The sequence below is a fragment of the Ruditapes philippinarum genome, unplaced genomic scaffold (assembly GCF_026571515.1).
Source record: "Ruditapes philippinarum isolate M1 unplaced genomic scaffold, ASM2657151v2 ctg1375_1_1_1_1, whole genome shotgun sequence".
NCBI lineage: Eukaryota > Metazoa > Mollusca > Bivalvia > Venerida > Veneridae > Ruditapes > Ruditapes philippinarum.
The window spans coordinates 64118-89257 of NW_026857788.1; the positions used below are offsets into that span (position 1 = coordinate 64118).

General features: G+C 31.7%; 1 protein-coding gene and 1 long non-coding RNA gene across 2 annotated transcripts; both read left to right on the top strand.

The window, feature by feature from the left end:
• The first annotated feature begins 1144 nt into the window (after positions 1–1144).
• Positions 1145–24495, top strand: LOC132751063 (uncharacterized). The gene is made up of 24 exons (XM_060741172.1): positions 1145–1294; positions 1877–2136; positions 2823–2891; positions 3254–3371; positions 4172–4294; positions 4570–4680; positions 5404–5664; positions 6469–6604; positions 6818–7955; positions 8245–8467; positions 8955–9932; positions 10174–11513; positions 11660–11848; positions 12447–12963; positions 13109–13225; positions 16136–16449; positions 16690–16797; positions 17193–17349; positions 17980–18163; positions 18794–20415; positions 20609–21561; positions 21786–22107; positions 22548–23096; positions 23369–24495. Exons 1-24 carry the CDS (start codon positions 1246–1248, stop codon positions 23650–23652), a joined length of 10122 nt encoding a protein of 3373 aa, XP_060597155.1. The 5' UTR covers positions 1145–1245; the 3' UTR covers positions 23653–24495.
• LOC132751040 (uncharacterized) lies at positions 13894–15423 on the top strand. Its single transcript, XR_009628633.1, has 3 exons — positions 13894–14188; positions 14564–14647; positions 14871–15423. It is a non-coding gene; the product is annotated as an uncharacterized LOC132751040 (long non-coding RNA).
• Positions 24496–25140: the final 645 nt, after the last annotated feature.

Here is a 25140-nt window from a genome sequence, read left to right on the forward strand (position 1 = left end):
CGAAATTTCGAGTTACTAAGTCGAAATTTCGAGTTACTAAGTCGAAATTTCGAGATAATTAAGTCGAAATTTCGAGTTAGTAACTTGAAATTTCGAGTAAATAAAAAACATACACCTGGCACTAATGCTCTTCCGTACATAAGCGGTCCTTTTGTAACATTTAATTATATAAAATGTTTGGCATATAGCATTGCCTTTCGAACAATTACTAGAATGCTCTTGATTAAAGATGTCTAAGCCTCTATGTTACTAATTGTGCAGGGATTTTTTTTGTCTGACAATCATAATTAATTAAAATGCTCACTGATGTACAATTATAACCAAATCCGAATTAGTGTCAAAATGTTTCGGTTTCAACAATCACAATAAGTATATAAAAATGTACTGTTTATGGTTATATCTATAAAATTACTCAATTTAATTGGACTTTTACTCGATATATTGGAAAAAATATAACTTTCACCTACTAGTATTAAATTACATTTTGTTAATATATTTAGTTTCTTAGCGTAGTTTAGACCGAAAAACTGCATCGTTTCTGTGTATTCTTACTTCTGTGCTCGATGTTCTTATCCGAAGACTGATAGAAAGGGCCGAAAAGTGGAGATTGGGTTATATTGCCGCCCATACATGTCAACAAGCCTGATAGTTATATCCGGACGATACCTGATAGTTGACAATGGAATTCTGAAGAAAAAGTAATCAACTAGCCCGAAGGGGGAAAACTCGGATGAATTTGCACATTGAAGCTAAACTATTTGACTATCTATCTTCCTGCGCAAATATGTAATAACATTTGCCCCGAGTACGGATGAGCGTATGTATGTACTCGTCATTTATACTTATCTGCAATCGAGTACTCTTTTAGGTGTTCAAAATAGATAATGTTATCATTCTATATACATTCTAAATGCATTTTCTTCATAAAAACAATATGATACATCACTTGCATGCCCATACTGATTTGAAATATCTATCCATCTCTTATTTGCACAGGATTTAATACTTTAGTTTTATCTGATTATAAATACGCTTAGCGTATGTTTTTACTCTAAATATCTATAGAACATACAATGTAATCACTTAAAGGAAACACACAAATCTTTTATTTATATATTTTTTGCTTACCAACGAAAACGTATATTCTTTATCTCACCGATACGGTTGTTTGCAGTAACATTCATTTGGATGGTAGTTGAAATGAAGGAAACTTATTTTTGATGACGAACGTAAATATGTGACAGGATGAGGATTTTAATTGCTCTTTTATTGTTAGGTTTTGAAGTTTCGTTTGGTACGTAAGGTTACTTTAAATTTTATTGAAATGATTTTGAATCTACAAAACTGTTCCGAAATAAGAATTTTTCTGCATTTGAAACCCTTAGGTAGGTAAACTGCCGGAACTAACAGTGACTCGCCTTTGCGACGAAAAATCGAACCAGGCCGGTCTTCACATCTAGGCCGTCACACCATTCTCAACACTGTTAGCCGCTTTAACTTTTTATTTCGATATTGTACGAGAATGACTTGCAAATCAAATTAAAGTTGTAAAGGTGGTAAATTTTAAATTAAGCAATATTTAAAATACATTTATATATTCAGAACAATGTTAAAAAATCTCACATATGATTCTTCATATAGGAAATCTTAGACGATATTTACAGGCAGAAGACTATTAGTTTAAGCAGATCTTGAGCTGTAATTTGCCTATCCTTTGTCATTAATATAATAAAGCAATATCAGATTTAAAAACTAGTCACATATTAGATTATCATATAACTGGAAGGCAACATATACAATGCATAAGTTGTTATACGGAAGGTGTTGTACGTTTATAAATAGATAGTTATTATTTTGTATATTTCTAAACAAACAGCTTTAATTGGCTATTACTGTGGAAATGGACCAAGTACAAATTATGCAGAAAACAACTTGTACGCTGATGGAATTCACCTTGAAGGAAAGTCATCAATAACGTTTCAAGTAAAAGGTGGTCACGATGCCCATATATTACTTCAACACGATCACAGCAATTTGGTGGATAATGTCATAGAAATAGTACTTGGTGGTTGGGAAAATTCAAAGTCAGTTATTCGAAGTAAGCAACAGCAGGAACCGCCAAGAGCACAGCATGTGGTAGTATTTACATAAATTGTTAGACTTTGTATCATTTAACGGTATAACAACTATCCTAATAACAATGGATTTTTAAGGTATTTTATGTATTAGGTGTTTTTTTTGACAACAAATACAGCCGTGGAAGAGCAAAATTTGTATTCAGCGTACACAAAATATGTAAATAGCCACTACTTACTAGTTCTAAAGTTGCCGTTTATGATGAACATTTGACCAAAAATCAAACTCGTCTATGGTGATTCTACGATTTTAAAATGTTTTTAAGTTTCGTTTAATTTTCTTAGGTTTTAATCTTTACTTTGATAATATTATCATAGATAATTTATTATATATAATATATAAATGCGTCTACACAAAGTGAGTGAATGTGATGGAATGCAATGATGAATTACCGTACCCGTAAATATCACTTTGTATAAACACTTATAAACGGTTAGTACATGCTACTATAGGAATATAATAATAGGATAACGTGACTTTAAGTTATTGAATGACTGACGTAGAGAAGAGAAATATGTTTGACTTATTACGAGACCAAATTTGTGTTTAAGGATTAAAGATTGAAAACAACAACCAGTATTTATTCATATTTTATTTATTAATGATTACTACCCTATGACACATGCATAATGTTCCTTTTTATATTTTGACTTTTCTATTGTATTCTTTCTTTATTTCCCTGACAGGAATCGAGAATTATTTCTCCATCCAGCTTCAAATATTTCTGGATATCATGGTCGGGATCTTATATCAGAGTAAGTATTTCTAAACTTGACAGTATGGGATCAGTTATTTTGAGTTGAAAATTTTAGATCATTACATTATTTGTTCGGGTACGTGTAGAGTAAATAACACATAAGTTTGCGGGTGACAGTAAAATATCATCCAATTGAAAATACTTTTTATAAAACTTTTTTAAGCAAATGATGGTATTTACAAGCCATAAGACATAAAATCAGCTGTATTTTAGTGAAAACACCAAACCATTTATATGTGTTAGAAAAAATAGATCGGATATATTTTGCCTTATTTAACCTCAGTACAGAAAACACTTAATAATAGCTTAAAAAAATCATATCAATTATAAAGTGTTTCATTTGATTAAATTACACAATAGGTGGGAAAAGGAGAAACTATTGGTCACAGCGAATTCATGTCATGGAATGGACTTTCATTTTCAATCAAAGCAATAAGCATTAGTTTTGGATTTGGAAATGGTGGATCCTTTAAATTTGGTATGTATATTAAGTATTAATTTAAAACTATCGTGCATGACATAGAGGATATTAGTTTGTTTCAGTGTAAGATCGAAAAATATTTCACCGAGTGAACACCAGATGCAATATTTTCCACGAGTGGCGTAGCCACGAGTGAAAATATAATAGCTGGGGTTCACGAGTGAAATATTATTTGATCTTACATGTAAAACAAACAAATTTTCTGTTTATTTCATGATTTTTTAACGATTTTTAAACCATTTTACTGATTTTTGCCGCGTAACGTCATGCTCTTATCTTCACGACGTCATCAAATAATGACGTCACAATGTTGAAGCAAAATATAATTCCATGATTATTTTTAGATTTTAGAAGTTTTTCAGCACAACGTTCGTAAATATTTACGAACAACAGTTATCACGTACATTTTTTTATTATGATTGACTACATTTCCGCTGAAAAAAAACATTCATTAATGATAAATATTTTATTTTTACGCCAAATATAGTTCGGCTACTGTGAAATTATATTTGGTAATCATTACTGTGAAATTATCAGAATATAATTAACCGTTATAATTCAGTAATCTCCTGCAAAACATGTAATAAATATTTATCTTTTTATACTTGCATTGCCTATGTATATTAATATTCAAAAACGCTATTATATTAGTATTACAATTAAAAACAGTTAAGACAAGACGAATTTTTCCCGCAAGATACCAATTTAAGACATCTTTCATGTTAACTAACTGCACTAAAATCAACTGTTTTCTCTTATGTTTTATAAAAGTGAACAAATGGCCTTTTTCTTAATAGAATGTAGGTCGATTGAAAATTGTGTGAAGGTAAACTGTTCAAATGCACGTGAGTCATCATGTGTCACATGTATTGATAAAACGGTGTTCTATAAAGTATCACATGACAAGAAGAGCTGTGAAAGTAAGTATATCGTGAAAAATAAGATACATTTTTTACAGAGATAAAAGTAAATTTTACAAAAATAAAAGCTATAGGATATGACGATTCTTTATCTTAACGTATCAAAACCTCATTTACATTTTTTTTAAATTCTAAATAAGACAAATTAAGTAAGACAAAAAAGATTAATCCTTATTGAAGTTAAAGAAAATTTCGCATCATTCATTGTTTTTGACTTGTTAGACTGTAAATGCTTATCCTGTTGTTTGTAGCCTGACTTTATTATTTAAACATAGGAATGTGTTCCTTTGATGCCAATAAATGTTGGCCAGGGGAGTGCAGGAGTGGACTAGCTACCAACTGCAAGTGCTTGAATGGTTTCACAAGGGAAGCAGCCTCTTGTCAATGTAAATATGAATTTTTTTTTAAAATATATCATAGAACATTGAACTGATTTGAGAAGTAGAACATTTGTGTTCAAAGTTAAACATTTAGTTAAAAGTTATGAAGTTACATCATTATACTGTATCTCTGACGTTTTTACAATATAAAAACTAGTTCAAAGTTAAATAATGACAATGTTATATTTCTTTACCATTCTTACTGGTTTGTAATAAAATGATTGAATGTAACTGAGTTACAGAGCATGAATTAATTTCTGATATTTAAAAACACCGTGTCATAGCTTAGACCTTATGTCGATACGAAATTTAATAGTTTATTTTCACAATTGTTATCTGGATCCCTGTTAGATGTATCAAATAATCAAATGTCAATTATGCACAAACATCATCAACTTTAAGAGGCGTGAGGGATGTTGCACGTTCTCATTATCCCTCATGTACAGACTCAATCAAACTGAGTCTGCAATTCTCTGGTAATTTTGTTGTGATTAATGCTTCGGATGGATCACTTTGTTTCCAGATTTTTATATTAATCACCGGTCTTATGGTCATTCGTTCCATAAAACATGCGGTATAAGTGGCGACCACTTTCGAAGAAATTAGTAATTACTAGTTATCCAGGAAATCAGTTAGAAATCAGCTCTTAGATCAAACAAACAAACAAACAAACAATAATTAAATAATAACTATAGTAATAAAACAACAAATAAACTTTCTTTATTGCAGTATCAGAAACAACCAGACCGACTGTTAACAAATGTTTTACTACAATAATAGGACACAATCTTGAGAAAGTTCAAACTACAGCTGGACAATGTCATACTCTTCATGATTTGTATGGACATTTTAAGCCAGTTCATGTTAACTTCGATATTCAATCTGACTTTATGGTAAACGTGTCGACTATTCCTAGACCAAAATTTATACATTCCAGCAACTTTGGGGTTACAGACACACGTGTTATTATAACTAGAGTGCAAATTGATGGTAAATAGATTATTTGTTATTTATATATGTAAAGACATAAATAGTTATTTGTTACATTGTGTATATATTGTTTTATAAATGAGACTTGAAACGCTTAAATGGCACTAAAATTACAATGCCTAATGATAAGACTATATAAAAATGTTAAGTTTATGTTTAAGACATCAATGCTTTTAAATAAAGATAGAGTGCTTGTTACAAGCATTAGTTTACAATTGATGGTGATTTTTATAGAACAAAATGAAACGTGTTTTGTGACATTAAATGAAATTTATTGTGCTTTTATCACTAGTAAATATAATATTCCTTCTCCTACTGTTTTAAATAACACTTTGTGAAAACATTCAGGGAAACACAGGCACAATTTTTATTTCTTTATTTTTTCATTATTCTGTAAATGTCCTCAAAATGAATACAGTAGACAGTCACAGGAACTTTTCTCCTTATAAATAAATTCACAATTGTTGTCACAGTGAACTCTGGGAACGTTTAAGAACATGTCAAATGAATGATTTAGGTTTGTTTCAATCAATATCAATATCCACAATATCTGTAATGTTAACTTCATGGGTTTGCTCAAGTCACATGACTAGTTTTAAAAGTACTCGGTGATTCTGTCGGCGTCTAAATTTCGATCAACATATAAAGATATATTTACGCTTCAAACCCAAAATATATAGAATTTATACAGAATTTTTCATGCTGGGACTTTTACAAAAATGTCATTTTAGCGTGTTTTGAGTACATAAGATAATTTTGATATTATTGTCATTTATTTGCCTGAGTATCCCTTTAATATTTTAGGTAAGATAATTCAAATAGGCAGCAAACCCTTGGAGACAGATCTCTCAAAAGGAACGAACGTCAAACATGCTGTTTTTTATAATGACACGATAAATCTGCAAGCTTATAAAAATTACAGCTTATCAAACGGGGAACGGTATGATTTTTAAGAACAAAAAATAATCCTAAAGTTTCAAATATTTAATCTACTCACTGACGTTATTAAGATTGTTTGTCTACATTTGATAAAACTATCGATAATTGCTAAAAACATCGTATCAATTCAAAACTTGAGATAAAACTAATCTTTTTGAGTTTTTAATCAAACCATTTTGTCATATGTTTGATAAAATACACTGTATCACTTCAGATTGTGTTTACATTACGAATCGCTTGGAGGTGGATTTGTGACAGCTTTCGATACAAGGTCAAATAAAGTACTTGATCCAGTCTCTTACAAAAAGTCAAGAACAATAGAAACAGTTTGTTTTATATATGATACATCTAGACCAAAACACTGCTTTGAAGATAAGTCTTGTAAGACAGATCCACTCTTTGTCGAAAAACGGATAACACGTTCTAAACAAGTTTTAGTACATTTTGATGGATGGGTTGATAAGCCTCCACCGGGAGCGAATAAATCGAGTGCCTCTGGTATTGACTTTTTTGAAATAAGTATGCATGAAGTTTCAAATGGCAAAGTAAGTTTTTCGTCGAGTTTTTCAACAAATATAAGTAAGCTTATTACCTCTTATACACTAAACATAACGACTAACTTACCGAGACTATATTGCATAAAACTTGCAGTAAAAGATGTTGCGAATAACGTCAAGTATGCACGCAGATTTATTTTGTTTGATAATTCGTCGGTTATTAAAACTCGACAAAATAAATCCATTTTTTACATTACGTCCGCCTCAAAAGAAACTCACTATAAATGGCAAACACATCATGAACAAACTTGCATAACCTGGAACGATTATTTTTATAACGACTTTTATGTTCAAAATCAATTACTAATCCCGATAGAATCAGACTCCGAAATTTCAGGCATATATGAACAAACATCAGGTCTCCTTCCCGTGAAAGGTACAGAAAACGTTCATGGTATAGTCAGCTTTAAGATTTCTTGGAAAGTTAATAGTGGATCATATTCAAATGAAGTTCGTATTCCAAATATAAGACAACAACTTTACTGTACTAAATTAGCTATGCGTGATGGAGAAAAGTATACCTTTAAGCTAATCGCTGAAGACATAGTAAACAATAGCTTCATTGAAAATCGAACATTTAATGTCGATCGTTCAGCACCTGTGATAGAAGATATTTGGCTGACTAAAGATGGCGAAGAACAAATATTTGTGCATGATAGCACGGACCTATCAAAAATGAAACTTTCGTTCAAAGCATTTGACCCTCATAGTGGTTTGAGATCTATAAAGTGGTCATTTGGAACAGATGAAAATCAACTTGCCAGTGCTAATATCAGAGTCAAAACAGTAGAAAGAGTAAGCTTTTAATAATGTTTTAGATATTATTTCAAAGAATGTTTGCTTTAAATAATTAACAGAGAAGTCGAATTTGCATTACGATTACTGGCGCGCATGATCTGTACATGCAAATAAATTACTGACATTTATCATGAAAGTGTAAACTAATATATTTTATACACTTGAACAAAGGAAGTTATGTCTTCATTCATTCATAAACCTCATTCAAAATAAATCAGCCAAATGATATAACATAAGAGTATATATGCATGTTTACGTATTTTACATATTCAGGAAAAGTACTCAGCAACCAACACCACATGCTTACTGTCCAGACGTTGGGCAATGTGAGATGAAAATATACTCTTTTGATCTGAATAGATTGGTGAACAACAACACACACATTGGCGATCATAATCGAAATTATTTCTTTACACTTACTGTGGAAAATAACGCCAGGTTGAAAAATATTGAACATCTGGATATTTTAGTTGATGATTCTCCTCCAGAAAGTGGCGCCGTATATGAGGGTAGGATATTTTGAATACATAAGTTTTTTTATGCATAGATTTTTTTGTTTGTATATGTCAACATAAAGTACCGTTACGTATTCAATAATATACATGTATTTTTAAAGAAATCAATGATTTCCGTCACCGCAGTTCGTGGAGTAAATATTGAAAGAAACAAAAATGATTTGTGTTTGTTGCAGAGGAATTTCCATAAATCTCTCATGCGTTTTCCTGTATGACTTAGTAACTTTATGAAGTAAATATTCGAGCATAATTATTTGATACAAAAATGACCACAAAATTCCTCCGTTAATCGTTGTAATATATGGAATAATAAAATTTTATAAAATCTTTGAAAACTAACAGCAACATTGCACTTAATAAGAAGGAAAATAGTATTTATTTACCATGTTAACTTTAACTGTACAGGGAATATAATAAAGATCTTTTTCATGTAAAAAGTAAACAGAAATGATATGAATACCGAATTTATATTATAATAAAGGTACAGTTGGTGGACCAGATATTGATTACACTAGCAAAGACAACTTTATTGTACGATGGAATGGATTCATAGATCATGAGAGTGGAATAAAGTTATACAGAATCGGAATTTCAGCTAAATGTCTTAATAAAGAAGATTTTCAATCCGATAACATAGCATTGAATAACATGGATCATTTTTCGGCACTTAATACTGAAAACTATATAAGAGTCCAAACTAATGCTACTGGACAACTTTTTGCAACAGTTGTAGCGATCAATAATGCGTTGCAGTCGTCATTGCCTGTTTGCTCGGATGGAATCATCCGAGATATTATTCCACCCCGGATCCGTAATATTTCATTTGAACATGCCAAATGGTCTGATTCTCTATTTTGTTTAAATGGACGTGCATGGCATTTCAACAATAAATTTCAAAAATGCCTACTTCAAGACATTACCACCTGTAGGGAGCGTTGTTCAGTCGATACGAGCGAAAGTGAATTGGTAGATATCATGGAAGAATTACAATCGATAAATGACACCCAGATTGATGAATTTTTATGCAGATACCTTCCGCTGTTCAACAAAAAGATAAAACTGTATCTTCCAAATGATCACATATCCCTGCAATGGCACATAGAGAAAAGCCTTAGTCAGGTGGACAATTTTTTTGTTGGTTTCGGAAAGACGGTAGATGAGAAATATTCTCCTTCTTTGCAAACGTACAAATCGACCAACAGCAGACACAACTTTCAAGTAAACCATTTAGGCTTTGGACTAGCAAACGAGTTCTATGTTTTTATAAAAGCAGAAAACAAAGCAAAACTAGAAAAAATCGTTTCTTTGGGCCCGTTCGTAATAGATGAAACTCCACCGCTGTACAAAAAGAAACCGATTATTTCTGTCGTAAATCAAAATATTATAATCAGTTGGGACGAAGGCCAATTTTACGACAATGAACAAACAGAGAAAATTGGACAAATATTGTTTCAATTTAGTACGTTATAAGTCTTGCTCTTTTCAGTATATCTTGTAATTTATTATTTAAAGACAGAAAAAATATAGAACTTCTTTTTTTCAAAGATTAAAGTAGGATAATTAGAACAAGACATTTGTTTTTATTTATCTAACTTCTAACTAAAATAAATAAATAAAAAAAAAAATAAATAAAAAGAAAGATCGATATTTTTTTTCTCAAAAATTCTAACTATTCTAATTATTTTTACCTTGTCCTTCAGTTCACGGTTCAGAAACTGTATCTCCAATACTTGAATGGAGATATGGTGATGCGGAGGCATGTGAAATCAAACAAGACTGTATTTCCTATCCATTACAAAAACTGCAAAAAATTGATACTGAAGATGGACTTAGTTTTGCAGTGGATGTATACCTGTACAATAATGCCGGGCATGTAACCTTGTTCCAAACAGATCCTTTCAAACTCCCTTCAAGATATCCGCCAAGTCATGGTGTTATTTTGGATATCGACCCTGCACAAACATTTAGCAATAAAGATGCAAGTGTTCATTTTACAGAAACACAATTATGTGCAAGATGGAGTGGGTTTAATCACCACGAAAATGTGTCATTGCATATCGGTGTCGGTACAAACAGAACACTAGATAACATATATACGTTTAAGCCTATAACAGGAAATGTGTCTTTTCATTGTCTTAAGTCTGACAAGTTTATCTATGGTACGCGTTTTTTCGTATCAATCCGCGCCGCGTGTTCCGGAGGAGTTATTATTTCCAGTTCGAACGGCGTTTACATCTTTAACAGTTCTATTTTACAAACGACTGATATTCAAATTGGTCATAGAGAGATCCCAGTTAACAAATGCTTCAATAGCGTAAACTCGTCCTTTACTCAGTTTTCTTTAGGAAAACTAACCATAGGATTGCTATATAAAATGCATGTTGAAACCACTTCAGATAGTTTCACGCTCAAGTCAAGCGATGCAAGTGTAATAAAGGATATACATTCGAAAGAATTTTGTTTGGTACCGTATATGGATATTCCAAATTTTCAGATTTATGGTGAAAATCAAACCGAGTCGTGTGTGCGTTTAATAAGGGCGGAAAGTGAAGGTTTTGTTAAAGAAAGGCATAAAATCAATGTTTTTATAAAAGATGGCATTTACCTTTCCACACTCACGCCCAAATGGACACTTTTAGAGCATACAACTAACAGACAAAAAGGCCCCAACACGAGTAATTCATTACATATTCAAATTATAAAGAACAATGACTACGAATTCACATTAAAAAATATATCCCTAATCGAGAAGAAAAAATATTCAGTTGGTGTGAGTTTATGTTTACCACACAGTTGTTCACAAATGGTTGAATCTTCAACATTTGAATTCGAAAGAACTATTTCACCGGGAAAGAACATCATATCAGAATTTATTGTTGATGATTATGATAACAACGTCATCGCTCATATTGAAGTTCAACCATATAAAGCACCAAGTGGCATTGTTTTATATCAATGGATTTTAAGTGAAAGTCAAGAGGGTAATAAAGGCATAATAACTTGGAGGACATTTGATACATCAAACGTTTCATATATTTCAGTAAGTAGTTAAATTATATCGTATTACTTGTGTTATAATTATCTTGCAAATAATACTTTTCTGTGTAAAGAAAAAAAATACTTAAGTTTAAATGCCAAGTTTAATGAAAACATTAACCTTTTTGAAGTTTTTGATGTGTGTTTTAGGTAAAGGAACGTTTCAAGTTACCAGTTTATCCTCATTCGACATTTTATATCTGCGTAAGAGCATACTCACGTGCTGGAAATAAAATAACGACATGCACGAAGCCAAATCGGAATTCTGTTGGAACTGATAATATAAATGTAGTTTATGACATAGACGCAGCGGCTGGAACTTGGGAAAAGATTTTAAATGTAACACATATTGCTATTTTGGCTCATTAATCTTCAGAAGTATTAAACAATGTAGTTATTTAACCCATCTTTGATTTTAAAAAGTGTTATTTTTTTTATAAATAGTCCTTTTGCATATTTTTGTTTAGTTAACTAAAACTCATTTCATTGTTAATAAAATCATTTGCTTACTGTGCCATTTTGTAAATCGTATTCTTAATGAGTCTGTAAATATGTGAATATTGTTATCATTGGTCATCTAACATTTGAAATGAGGAAAAAAAGATTCAAAGATAATTTTGATTGTCACTATCGGAATTTAGATAACAAGATTTGTGTTGCTACCCGAATTGGAGCATAAAGTCGTGGCCTTGTCCGTCTAACTGTCCGTCCGCCATACTATTGTCTGTAGAATTATTTTTAAAATATAAAAGCAATTTTATTAAAATGTCACACAATGATAGAAATGAGTAAGAGAAGTAAAATGTTTATGCAACACAAACTTGCTCAATTTCTTAAGTTCCATGCCCTTTTTGATACTTTAAATATTACAAATGCTTATAACTTCTAAACTTCCAATGATTTCTCACTCATATTGTTGTCTTAATATACAATGCAGATGATTCACAGCAACCATTTAGGGGGCGAGACACAGTTCCTGCATGACACTGAGTTAAATTTTGGAAAGAGATCGTCAAAGGTAGCAGGTGTTGTATTTTATGCGTCCGAAAGAAATATCTCATGGTATTTAATGTCAACCAGACGTATTCCAACATTTGACCAATGTCAGAGTGATACGAAATGTATTACTTCATTGACAAGTACAAATGGATATGTTTACTTTGAAAGAAAATACATAAGAATGAATAACGTTTACTATATATGCGCTTTGTCGAAGCCTTTAAAGATAAACAGAGAGAACTACGTAGAAAGTGTTGCCGAAATAAGGACGTGCAGTAATGGGTTCATTTTGGATGATATTCCACCATCTGGCGGGGATGTACTAGTTGATAACATTAACGGATTTATAAATGATCTGTCAGCTATCGAGATTGATATTGAAGGCTTTGTTGACAATATAGATGTTTCAATATTCGGATATGGAGACAACATAAAGTATTTTTCATACGCTATAGGTAAGACTATCTTTTCAAAGATTATACTAAATTAATTTAAAAAGGAATGCAAAATTGTAAAAGTTCTTTTAAGTATTTAATTGCATTTCATAATGTATAAAATAAATTATCAGCACATGTACAAAGTTTATTTCTTATATTATAGGTTCGACTTCACTCAGTTACGATTTTCACAATTTTACAAATGTTGGCAAGGATCGAAAAATTATATCTCAATTAGATAATATAAAAGATGGCTCAACTTTAGTAGTTATAGTCAAAGGTAAGACATAAAAATACGATAAATAGGGAAATTAAATAATGTCTGATAATTATCAAATAATGTACTAAAGATGAATGATGATAATACCTGAAGGTATATATTTAGACAAATATGTTTTGTAAATTCTTCCGATAACTTAGTAGTTGAAGTCACAAATGTGCTTTTATCTATTTAGTCATTTTCATGATAGATAATGAAAGTACAAAACTTAGGATACGCCATAACAACGGTTTAAGCGGCATTCAATCCTTAAACAATGATTGTGCATGTTAACAGGAGCTACACAACACTTAACACCTGTTGTTCTGAAAATTTAGATTCTGGAAAGTCCGTCGAGAGCATTCCCAGCAAACACATGACGTTAAAATAACGTCGGATTAACGTTAGATTTTGGTCACGACGTCGGCGACCAAAATACGACGTAAATCTGACGTTAAAAAACCGATGTCTTTCAGACGTTTCTTTTTGACGTCGTACTTACGTCAGGTTCTGGTCGGTGTCCTGACGGTAGGTAAAAAATTAACAAACAAAAAATCCATATTCGCTGTTGTAATCATTTAAACTTTTTTTCAAATGTTATTTGGCTTACAAATGAAGTGTGACCAAGATCGCGGGACTGCATCCTAATAAAACATGTAGGTGGCGCTATATGCATGCAAGTTACATGTGCTATTGTTATGAAATCTATTTATAGCTACAGATCTGTTTACGAGTTCCAATCATTTAACGTTATAATATTATCATTTGTGGTACATTATATGTATCAAAATCACGAGTTTTTAATAGTGCTTTAACATTTAATCATAGTGTCAGAAAAGGGAAAGAAAAACATAATTAACCTATAATTCGAAACTACAGCCACGTGGATGGAAATTCAAATTCGTAGGCGTTACGTTTTGGCTGTCGGTCAGGAATTGGGATGCATTGATAAAGTGAATATTTTAGATTTTCTTGAACAAAAAGGTCAGTTCCATTTATTTAAATTTATTTCTACTTTGTATTTGATAAATAATTGCATGATTGCAAGCATTTTTAAATTTAATTATCATTATTTGAACAGTTGAAGCAAAATGTCACACAATTTCGCGATAATGTCTGATAATAATTTTTTTCAAATTTGACATGTTTTAACTCTGCTTGTGCCTTTCAGTACTACCAAAGAGAATGCTTAGTTTTCATATTTTTCTTAAACTGTGATGTTTTGTCAGTTAAAATCTGAGAATTGAGAATGAATTTGAAACTTTAATTTGAATTTATGAAAAATTTAAAACGAGTAACTGTTCTATTTCAAACGTAGAATATACATACATGAAATTTAGAATATAATTTTCTTTTCAGGTAGATCCAGTTCCAAGTGTTGGACATGCTCTCAAAGGTCGGAGGGACAGAAACACGTGATAATGTAAAAAGAAACATGGCAAAGTAAGATTTTTGTAAATTCTATTACATACTTATAATCCATACTAAACTGCAGTTTTAAACCGGCCTTTTAAATTTTCAGTATTCGTGTTGAGTGTCTCTTATAAAAAGCTAGCAAAATTGTTCATTAGGTTAAGATAACTTTCAAAATTTCTAAAGGGCAGATAACCATGAAAAACATTTTAGCTTGTTATTTTTCCATTTTTCATAAATTTCTTTTTTTCAGTGAAAATGATATCACAAACGCTATTGGACATTAACATATCCTCCGGACAGACGAGGGATGGTTAGAGAAGGTCATATCTAAAAGCATCACACCTCTAAATTCGTGCTAATTCTCATGGATATTTAAAAGTATAACTTTGTGAAGTAACTAAAAGGAAGTAATTTATACCTTAGTGACAATTATCAAAAGGAGGTCAAAATATGCAAAATGGCACTAAATGTTTTAGTAATGCTGTAGAAATATAGTTAAAATACTGAAAATCTGTCATTAATTGCTTGAAACATTATTATCCGAATCTTTTAACTTTTCTTAAAATTATAATATTTTCATTATTTTGTTTGATAAGGCAAACTTTGATAGAAATGTACATACATTGTTTTGTTCTTTAATATTTGTATATGTTTTCTTAGTTTCATTTATGTCATTGTTTTTGTAATACTTTTTGTTTTGTTATTAACTTATTTTATGTTTTATTTTGTTTAATTTATGAAAAGTATTTAGCCTTGCAGAATTTACTAAAATTGTATGTATCAGCTTAAAATTGGAACTTTTATTTTAAATAAAAAAAAACATAAAAACATATTTTTGCTTTTAGTTTTTTGTTATACATTTCATTGGATTGAAAGTTACTTAATAGAATGAGTTACATTAAATTCGATCAAATCAGGATTAGCCAGAAAATATTTATAACGTGGTAAAACCAAAAGGATTAGGGGAATGATCAGATTAAACTCAGAAAATGGTCAGATTTAGGGCAGAAAAGGGTTAAGATTTAGGTCGGAAAATGGTCAGATTGAGGTCGGAAAATGGTTAGATTGAGGTCGGAAAATGGTCAGATTTAGGTCGGAAAATGGTCAGATTTAGGTCGGAAAATGGTCAGATTGAGGTCGGAAAATGGTTAGATAATGGTCAGATTTTGGTCAGAAAAAGGTTAGATTCTGACGTCAACCTGACGTCAGATTATTACGTCAAAAAAACTTTCAAATCCAACCGTTTTTCCGACCGTCATCCGACGTCAAAACCTGACTTAAATCTGACGTCAGTATGACGTCTTGTGTTTGCTGGGTTTAAAACAAAAACTCATAACTCGGCTATATCTTTTTAAGAAAGATAAAGGAATTCCAATCTCAGACTCTTTAGTACTGGTTTAATCGGTATTCAATCCTCTACACTACATGTAGACAATCTTGACGATTTTGAATCTACCTATAAACGATTTATTTTGTACAATTACATAAAATAAAGGATACGAATTAATATTTCAGCAACTGACTACGCTGGAAATTCTAAAACCATCAACTCTAAGGAATTTGTGGTCGATACATCGCCCCCACAGAAGGGGTTCTTGATTATAGACCGTATCCAGAAGGTTCCCGTATATATAAATTCAGTTCATATCGACTTGTACGCGACTGATTTTACTGATAGTGAAAGTGGGGTAGATTTTTATGAAATATGTTTAGGGACACAACAAATGACATGTGATATTGTTGGTATGCGTTCTTTTCATGGTGAACATATTAGTTATCAGCTTCCACTAAACATAAATGATGGGCATGTTTATGTTATAAGTGCAATGGTAAATATAAAAAAAATGTTTTTTCAGTTGTAAATAAAGTCAAATTAAGAATTTCTTCATGCTTCTTTAGTAGAAAAACAATAAATTAAAATAAAAATAATATGAAAATAAAAAAATAAAAATAAAAAAACAACAAAAACAAAGAATTAGTATTCTCTCAACAAGAAACTTGATTTGAAATTTACCGATAATCAAGTATTATAAGAATATTGAACAATGTATTTTAACTTAATTGTTCAGGCTGTCAACAGAGCAGGTTTGAAATCAGATATTTCAACAATACAGTTTATTTCTGATTTGTCTCCTCCAACCGGTGGACACGTCATGGATGGTCACTGGACGTATAAAGTATATTATATTCACATTTTATCGCCATCGATTATGGTTAGATGCTCATAACTGATATAGAAAAGAAATAAATAAGTTGATTTTCTTCGTACATTTAAAAAAAAGAATTATGTAAGTTAAAAAAAGTATAAAACTATTCCGGTTGGAATGTTTTATAAAAGTGGTAAAATTATGTTAAAGTATGCCTCTGTTATGTAACAAACAACTATTGTACTTAAACAGAATTAAACGTTCCGAAACAAAATATTACGTTGCAATTAAAGTTTTTTTTTGGGTTTAGCAATGAGTCCTTGCATGTATCATTTGCTCTTCTTTTTCAAAAATAAAACAATAATTTACATGCAGCAGTTTTGTACATTTATACTCTTTAAAGTTGGTCTTAAATTTTTCATCAGGCAGACAAAGATTTTCAGCAAGAGTTACGTAGCATTGCGGGACATTGGTATGGATTTGCAGACCCTCATAGTGGCATACAGTATTACAGAGTAGGTCTTGGAACAAGGCCATATCTTGACAATATTGAGTCTATGGTTGAAGTTGGTCTTCAAACAGGTAAAATTTTTGTATGATGTAAAAGCTACTTTTCGTCACCTGAAAAGGTATAAAACATTATACGATATTGAACAATATTTCGTGCGGTCATGTCTCCGCCTTCCGGTAGACATTCGCAAAACAATTACACATACTTGAAGTAACACTTTCATTATTGTGCCTTCGTGTCATCGATTTAAGGGCAAAGCACCACGACATAGGGATTCGGTAAATTGTCCAATTATCATGTCTTCGCCGTTCATCTTTTGAGTCAACGAAGATACGTCGACAATGTAAATATAGGCCGCCGACACGATAGAAGAATATCTCGTGTCTTATTAAAATATCGTTATTTTACCTAGAATGCATTGTGCCTTCGTGTCGGCGCCCTCAAAAGTTTAAGGCGAAGACTCGCTCGGTTAGTGAGCATGTATATTATCTCGTGTCTTTGCCTCCGGCACAAAAATACGAAATGGTAGAAAATAGCAACCGTACTTTTCAACCAAAATTTGTTTCAGGCGCAAATAGCATTCTAGGTTACAAACAACACTATTTCAGGTGCTTGTAGTCACTGTGTAGGACCTTAGGTAGTGCTTTTGTTATAATATTACCATGTTAAACTATTACCATAATTTTTTATACACTTTTTAGACATGACATGGAACGGTACATTTGAACCTGGCAAAAAGTACTATGTAACAGTTGAAGTTTGTAATGGTGCGAATCTGTGTTCCTCCGCCTGTTCAAACGGTATTCAACTGGATAACACTCCTCCAATAATTGGGATTGTGCGGATAGGCTCGGGTAGCAAGCATGTGATATATTCACCACATAAGTATGTCTATAACATGTCTATAGATTGTAACTCGCGAAACATCAGTATCTTAGGAGTTAGTACATGTATCTAATTTTTAAGTTAAGTCTTGAACCTGTTCACTGACGAGGAATATAGATTAATCCTCCACCCGTCCGTTAGTCTAAGTACAATCACTTGTAGAAAATAAATGACAATGTTCAAATTGACTAAAATAAAAACATATGGCGTAAAAAGAATTGCTTATGGGGGTGCAAAAAGCATTACCTTTGGGCTTTTATGAGATTAAAGAAGATAAATACGTAAACCCAGTATCATCTACTCCTACAATAATTCAGATTATACATTCTTGAAACTTAAAAAATCTGGATAGGTGGCAATATGAAAGTTATTCACATCATATAAATTTGATCCTTTTTCGATTTGAATAAAGTCTTAGGGCATCATTTTTTAAAAAGTTCATTTGTTTTTGAAATATCAATATTGATTATCAATATATCAATTTAATTAAGGCCTTACGTTGTAAGAGACTTTTATTGTTTGGTAACTTACATGCTGTTATAGTTTTCCTCTTAAGATATGATTTTTGCACTTTGTTTAAAGCAAGAAGTTTAAAGTGGTTCTAAATTATTTCTTCGTTTTTCTTTAAAGCACATCGGTTCACATGCAGTGGGAAGGTTTTGAGGATCCACAATCTGGCATCAGTCACTTCGAAAATTGTATTGGAACTAAACCATATATCTGTGATATTAGTCCTTTACTGTCCAGTCTTCTTCAATCAAATATCATACGGACTGGTCTTAATCTTCCGATCGGAGTTGATTTATATGTTTTAGTGAAAGCATTTAATAGAGCTGGGATTAATGCAAAACAAACATCCGAAAGATTTATAATTGACAATTCCCCACCAGTTGTAGTTCGTAAACCCTCAATCTTCCCACTTGGAGAATCAAGAAAGTCTAACAGCACAAATATTCAATGGGAAAAATCTTTGATCAGAGTTATTTGGAATTTTATTGATAATGAGAGCTCTATTGTCAAACATATTGTCTCCTTAAAAACTCATCAAAATGGTCACATTCCTATTGAAAATGTGGTTGTTGGAAATTCAGACACGTTCTTGATAACCCTTGATAAAAACAATTGGTTACATGACGGTGACATTTATCATGTTGTGGTAACATGCTGTAATGCTGCCGGTCTCTGTACAAGTTCGAAGTCGGAAAAATTGAAAATTGATTCTTCCCCTCCGCTTATGGGAGGATTCGCATATCCAATGAGGTGGACAAATTATCATAATAGTTTTAATAAAAGCTACAGTATCATTTGTCTTTCATGGTATGGCTTTGTGGACCAAGACTCGCCAATAGACAAATACTACGTAACTGTCAGCAATAACTTTAGTGGACACGAATTATCAAATGGTATAGTTGTCATTGATGCTGATATATCTAGAAATAATCATTCATCTAATATAACCATTAATCAACCAATTAGTGATAAGTCTTATCTGATCATTTCAATTTGGGCAAAGAATAGTGCTGGACTGAATAGTACAATATTTCGAGCAACAGTTGTACCCTTTTTGTCAGAAAAAACACAATATCAGTCAGGTGCCCTTAAATTTGAAAAGCATTCGTGCAAAATACATTCGTGCAATCTAGACTGTACTTGCTCGGCCGTTGGAAAAGTTTGTACTCAATCTAAAATGACAAACTGTGTGTATGTAAATTCATCGACTGTAGGTACCACCAGATATCCAAAAATTGAAGTATTTGGTGGTTCTGAAAATAAGCCCGAACAAATATCATCTTCATCTGCATGCTTGTCTGGACATTGGAAAGTAATTGGTCCCAATGAGATATCGATTCTTCGCTTTGAATGGAGTATGGGGTTGTTTGGACAAAAGCCAGGAGACGGAATATTCATTTCATCGGAAAGGCAATGGCATGATGTCGGAAAACGTACCAAAGTTAATTTTTGTTTGCCACCAAACACTGGTTTAATACATGCTATGAAATACACCGTGTATGTTAAGGCATGGTACTCGAGTTTAGAGCAATTTACATTTTCGTCCGACCCAATAATCATTGATCACACACCACCACAGCCAGCAAAAGGTCGATTCGTATTAGATTCTGATTTAGATTGTGCTGTAGATTACGATGTCATTGATTGGATGGACAAGTTAACTTTTTGTTGGAAAGGTGTTTTTAGAGAGACACAGAGTCAACTGTCCCACTTTACAATATCTCTTGGAACATCTGTAAATGGTATTTTATTTATCATGTTTTAGCTGTCATATTTGATATTGATTTACCTGGTAACTATATTTCTCACTGCGTGTACTTGTAAAGGAAATTGTTATTTTTATATCTATTGTAAATTCAAAATTGCTCGTATTCATTGAAATGAACGTTCGTTTCTGTTTAATTCGGATATCATACTGTATAATTATATTTTTAGGGAGCGACATCTTTAACATGACCGAAGTTGGCTTAAATACAAATTTCACTTTGATAAATACAGAACTTTCTCATGGAACAAGATATTACTTCACAGTAACGGCATACAATGTTCTCGGAATGCAAAATTCACTAAGCTCTGATGGTTTCGTGATAGACATGGATACACCAGTTGCTGGAATGGTCTTCAATACAGACCAATTGATTAACAGCAATTACCAGTCATCGACATCATCATTCGGAATCTCTTGGTACGGATTTATCGATCATCATTCCGGTATAAAATCTTATCATGTTGCAATATCTGAAGATAACACCTTAAACCAAAGTCACATCATTTTTAAGAACGTATATCTTAAAACAAAATACAAATTTACAAAGATTAAACTTGAACATGGAAAACGATACGTTGCTTTAGTGAAAGCTTGTGATGCGGCTGGGCATGCTAGTATGATTGCAAAATCGGCTTTGAAAAGTATAGATGTAACAGCACCTAGTGTACTTCAGTGTGAAAAGTATGTTTTGTTACGACAAAATGAAACATATGGAGATCACATGCTAGAAGGCAGTGTTCCTTCTGATATTAACATACGTCTTGACACTTTTCTGAAAAAAGACAATTTATACAAAATAAGTGGAATATTACGTAGAGCTAGCTTTTCATCAAAACTTGTTTTGGTTATCGATCGGATTCGTTTAGTTCTATATACATCATTTGATCACAATGGCTCAGAGAACTTTGAATATAGCTTTATTGCACAACAATCAGGAACTGCAAATATACAAGTCCAAACCGAAGGCATTTTCTTCGAAAATCATTCGTTACAAGCAAACTTTTATAAGTGTTTAACTACAAACATGAAAGCAGACGGTGAAATCCAGTTTCAACAAATAGGGCCTTCGGCAGTAAAAGTATCAACATTGATTTTTGATCCAGAGAGTGCCGTATATAAGGTGAATATAAAAAATGTTTATTAAAATAAGAAACAATAGAACACTGACAAAATTTCAATTTGTGATAATATAAATACAAACATTTTAATATTCCTTTCGATTTTTCCCTTTGTATAAGTTCACTTTTTAAGAATTTATGTATACAATATGCTTATTTTTAAGCGTTGGTAATGTTTTTGTATAGTCACAGAATATTAGTTCATGATTTATGGTAATTTTTATAGATACACTATGGAATTGGGACAAGTCCCGGAGGTCTACAACTGCGGCCATTTTCAAAACTTAATAATAATTACCAATGCGTTGTCGATATGCATTTAGAACACGGGAGTAAGCTATATCTGACTGTTTTCTCAAAGAACCATGCTGGCTTAACAACAAGCTTTAAGAGTAATCCGATTGTTGTCGACAAAACGCCACCGGTAATCAGAAAACTGAATGTTATTGTCAATGATACACATGCCACCGACGCACTCTATAGTGTTTATGCAAACTGGCATATCGAGGATGCAGAAAGTGGAGTGAAATCTTGCTATTGCGGTCTTGGTATTTTTCTTTATTGTGATTTACAGTGAACAATAATCAATACTTTAATTTTAGTAGATATTTCTTTAGAAAACAAACCTTATATGATATTCTATAACTCTACACAAAACGTCAACGTCCATAGGATATTAGTCGCATTGATATTATCTACATATATGCAAAGATGCTACGAATGTATGTATTTTGTTGATTTTTAAACCGAGGAGAGACTTTGAAAAGTGTTGTTTTATAAATTCGCTGTATTGACATTTGACAGGTTGCCTTTTAAATGTTGTTTGCAACTTAACTTATCAAAATTAATATATATAGAACCATCAAATTAAAGTGTTATTTAAATAATCTATAATGAATAACACCTGCGTATTAGCATTTACTGTATGTGAATTTGATGTATATGATTGCAATGAAGTTAACAAAATTTATTCTTCGGCTAATTTCAGGAAGGGGATTACAAATGAACGGGATAGAATCATTAGAACCTACGGAGACTAATTCAGCTTGCCAGTTTATCAATATGACATTGGCTAAAGTAGAGAGAGTGTATGTAAAAGTTATGTGTATTAATAACGTCGAACTTATGGAAGAGCTTGTTTCAGATCCAATAATCATCCGTTACACTAGCACAAATGTAGAATTCGCTAATGTGCAAGTTCTATCTGCCATTGGTTTCAAACAAGGCATTGAATTATTTGGTATGAAATTCACGGAAATTTATTTGCAACTAAACAAATCACAAGTCAAGTTTGAGTGGGATGGATTTGAGGATATTTATGGAATCGACCATTATGAATATAGATTTCTACACAATACAAAGAAAGAAGGGACATGGAAGAGAGTAAAAAAGCATACCATGTATGAACTGGATGGTCTTCACCTCTTACCGAATGAGATATATACGATAGACGTAAGAGCAGTGAATTCCGAAAACTATACTAGTGAGCTGGTATCTACGAATGTGTTTATTACAGGAGATGATCCTAAGCTTACAGGTAAATATAAATTTCAGACATAATCAAGTAGTGAGAATTGTAAGAATAAACAAGTTAAGTTTTAAATATATTTTATTTCAGGGCTAGAAATGGAGTCAATTGAATAGATATTGCTTTTTTTCCAATTTTGAGAAACGACACAAGTCATGTTTAGATATAGTGTTTAGAATATTCTTACTAGAGCTGTTAAAATCATGATTTATGTAGTAATAATTATTCAGGTTATATACCGTGAACTTGTTATTTTAATATGCTTTGTTTTCGATATGTAGGCAACGCAATGACAGTTGCTTGGAGTAACCGGACCATACGGCTTGACTGGTCGAAGGTTTTTCAAGAACCTTATGTAGCAGATGTTGTTTACGATGTAACAGTTGGCTCTCGACGAGGTTACTCCGATGTGATACAACTGCAAAGAATAGAAAATCCGAATTGTTCATTCAGCCTTCCAGAATTTACAACGGTGTCTTCAACAATTAACGAGATTGTCGTGTTTGTAACTGCTGAGTATTCAACAGGATTATCAGCACTTTATGAAACGAATATAAAAATATGATCATTAGCTTTGATAAGGAAATGTGTAAATATGAACACCTTTATTTGACTCAAATGCATATACATGTATATTTATATTGTCTTTTAGACTATATATAGACAGAAACATGAAACAATTTGTAAATAGATAAACAAACGTAAAAATATGACTTGTGAAAAATAGGTTTTAAGAATTAAAAAAACAACAACTAACAAACTAGGTTAGCTGATAAAGAAGACAAGATGGGTATTAAGAATAGTGTCATTTAAGTGCAGTAAATTATCAATCCTGGTGCATTTCTACAACATTACCGCGTGTTTAAGTTCCATTTAATAGATTTGAACACTACAAACCGAACATTTTGTAGCAATACTGTAGTCAGCGGAAACTGTATTTGTAGTTTAATTACCTGGAATTTTCATGCATCCTTGTTTAAAGGACAATTGTATTCGTATTAAATCTGATTTTACAAGTCTAATATTTTAAACAGTTAACAGTTAAAAGTTTTATAGGATGTAAGGTATATAAAACGTCCATTTATGTCTTTTGTTTAAATTGATTATGTCATGTTTGTTTTAATTGCACATTTATTTTGATACATATTTGTATATTGATATATAGATCAATGTATTATTGTAGAATTTTGCTTTGTAGAGCTTGATGGAATTAAAAAAAAATATAGTCGGAAATATGTTTACGTTTTCCAAATTGAATGGAAAGAAATTTTGTAAATTGCTAAACAACAAATATAAATATTATACGTATATCATTAACCAGTATGTTCATGTAAATGTATTATCATATCCCGATTTGTAAGTACGTTTTGTAGGCATAAATCATACTCGAGCTAAATTTCTTGGTTTGATGAAATTGACATGTTCAGACTTACGTTGAAAAGATTGAGATTTACTCAACCTACAGGGCAATAAGCATGTTAGAAATATCTTAAATACTTATTAGACATTCCTTATCAAATAAAAATCGAAACCTGAAAAAGAAACAGTAGTGTAAGTAAGATTTACAGTAATGCATCATTCTTGTCTTGATAACGGGACTCCACTGAGGTTTAATGACAAGACGGACAGATTATATTTTTTTCGCATATATGTACCTTTTGATGTAGGTCTGGACTCATAACTTGTCCGCAAATGTAAATGTTTCTTTTACTCCATTTTCTTCAGAATAATCAGTTTAATAGTGAAAAAATGAGACGTGTTTTCACACCTTTAACTTAAATTGGGTAAAAAATAGCACAACATTTATTTATAAATTTTATCACGAGGACATTTTTTTTGTTATCCTTTTCATATTTTTCCATTTTAAGTGCCCCGAGTTGATTTTTTAACAAATTGAAAATTAAAATTTAAGGCTTTTAGGTCTCATTTGATTTCCACTCATATCTTGCTACTATATTTCAAAGCGACAGTTCCGTGCAAAAATATCGTAATTCGAAAATCGTTGGTTTCAGGAATAGCCAAAAAAAACAAAAAAAAAAACAACTTAATTTGT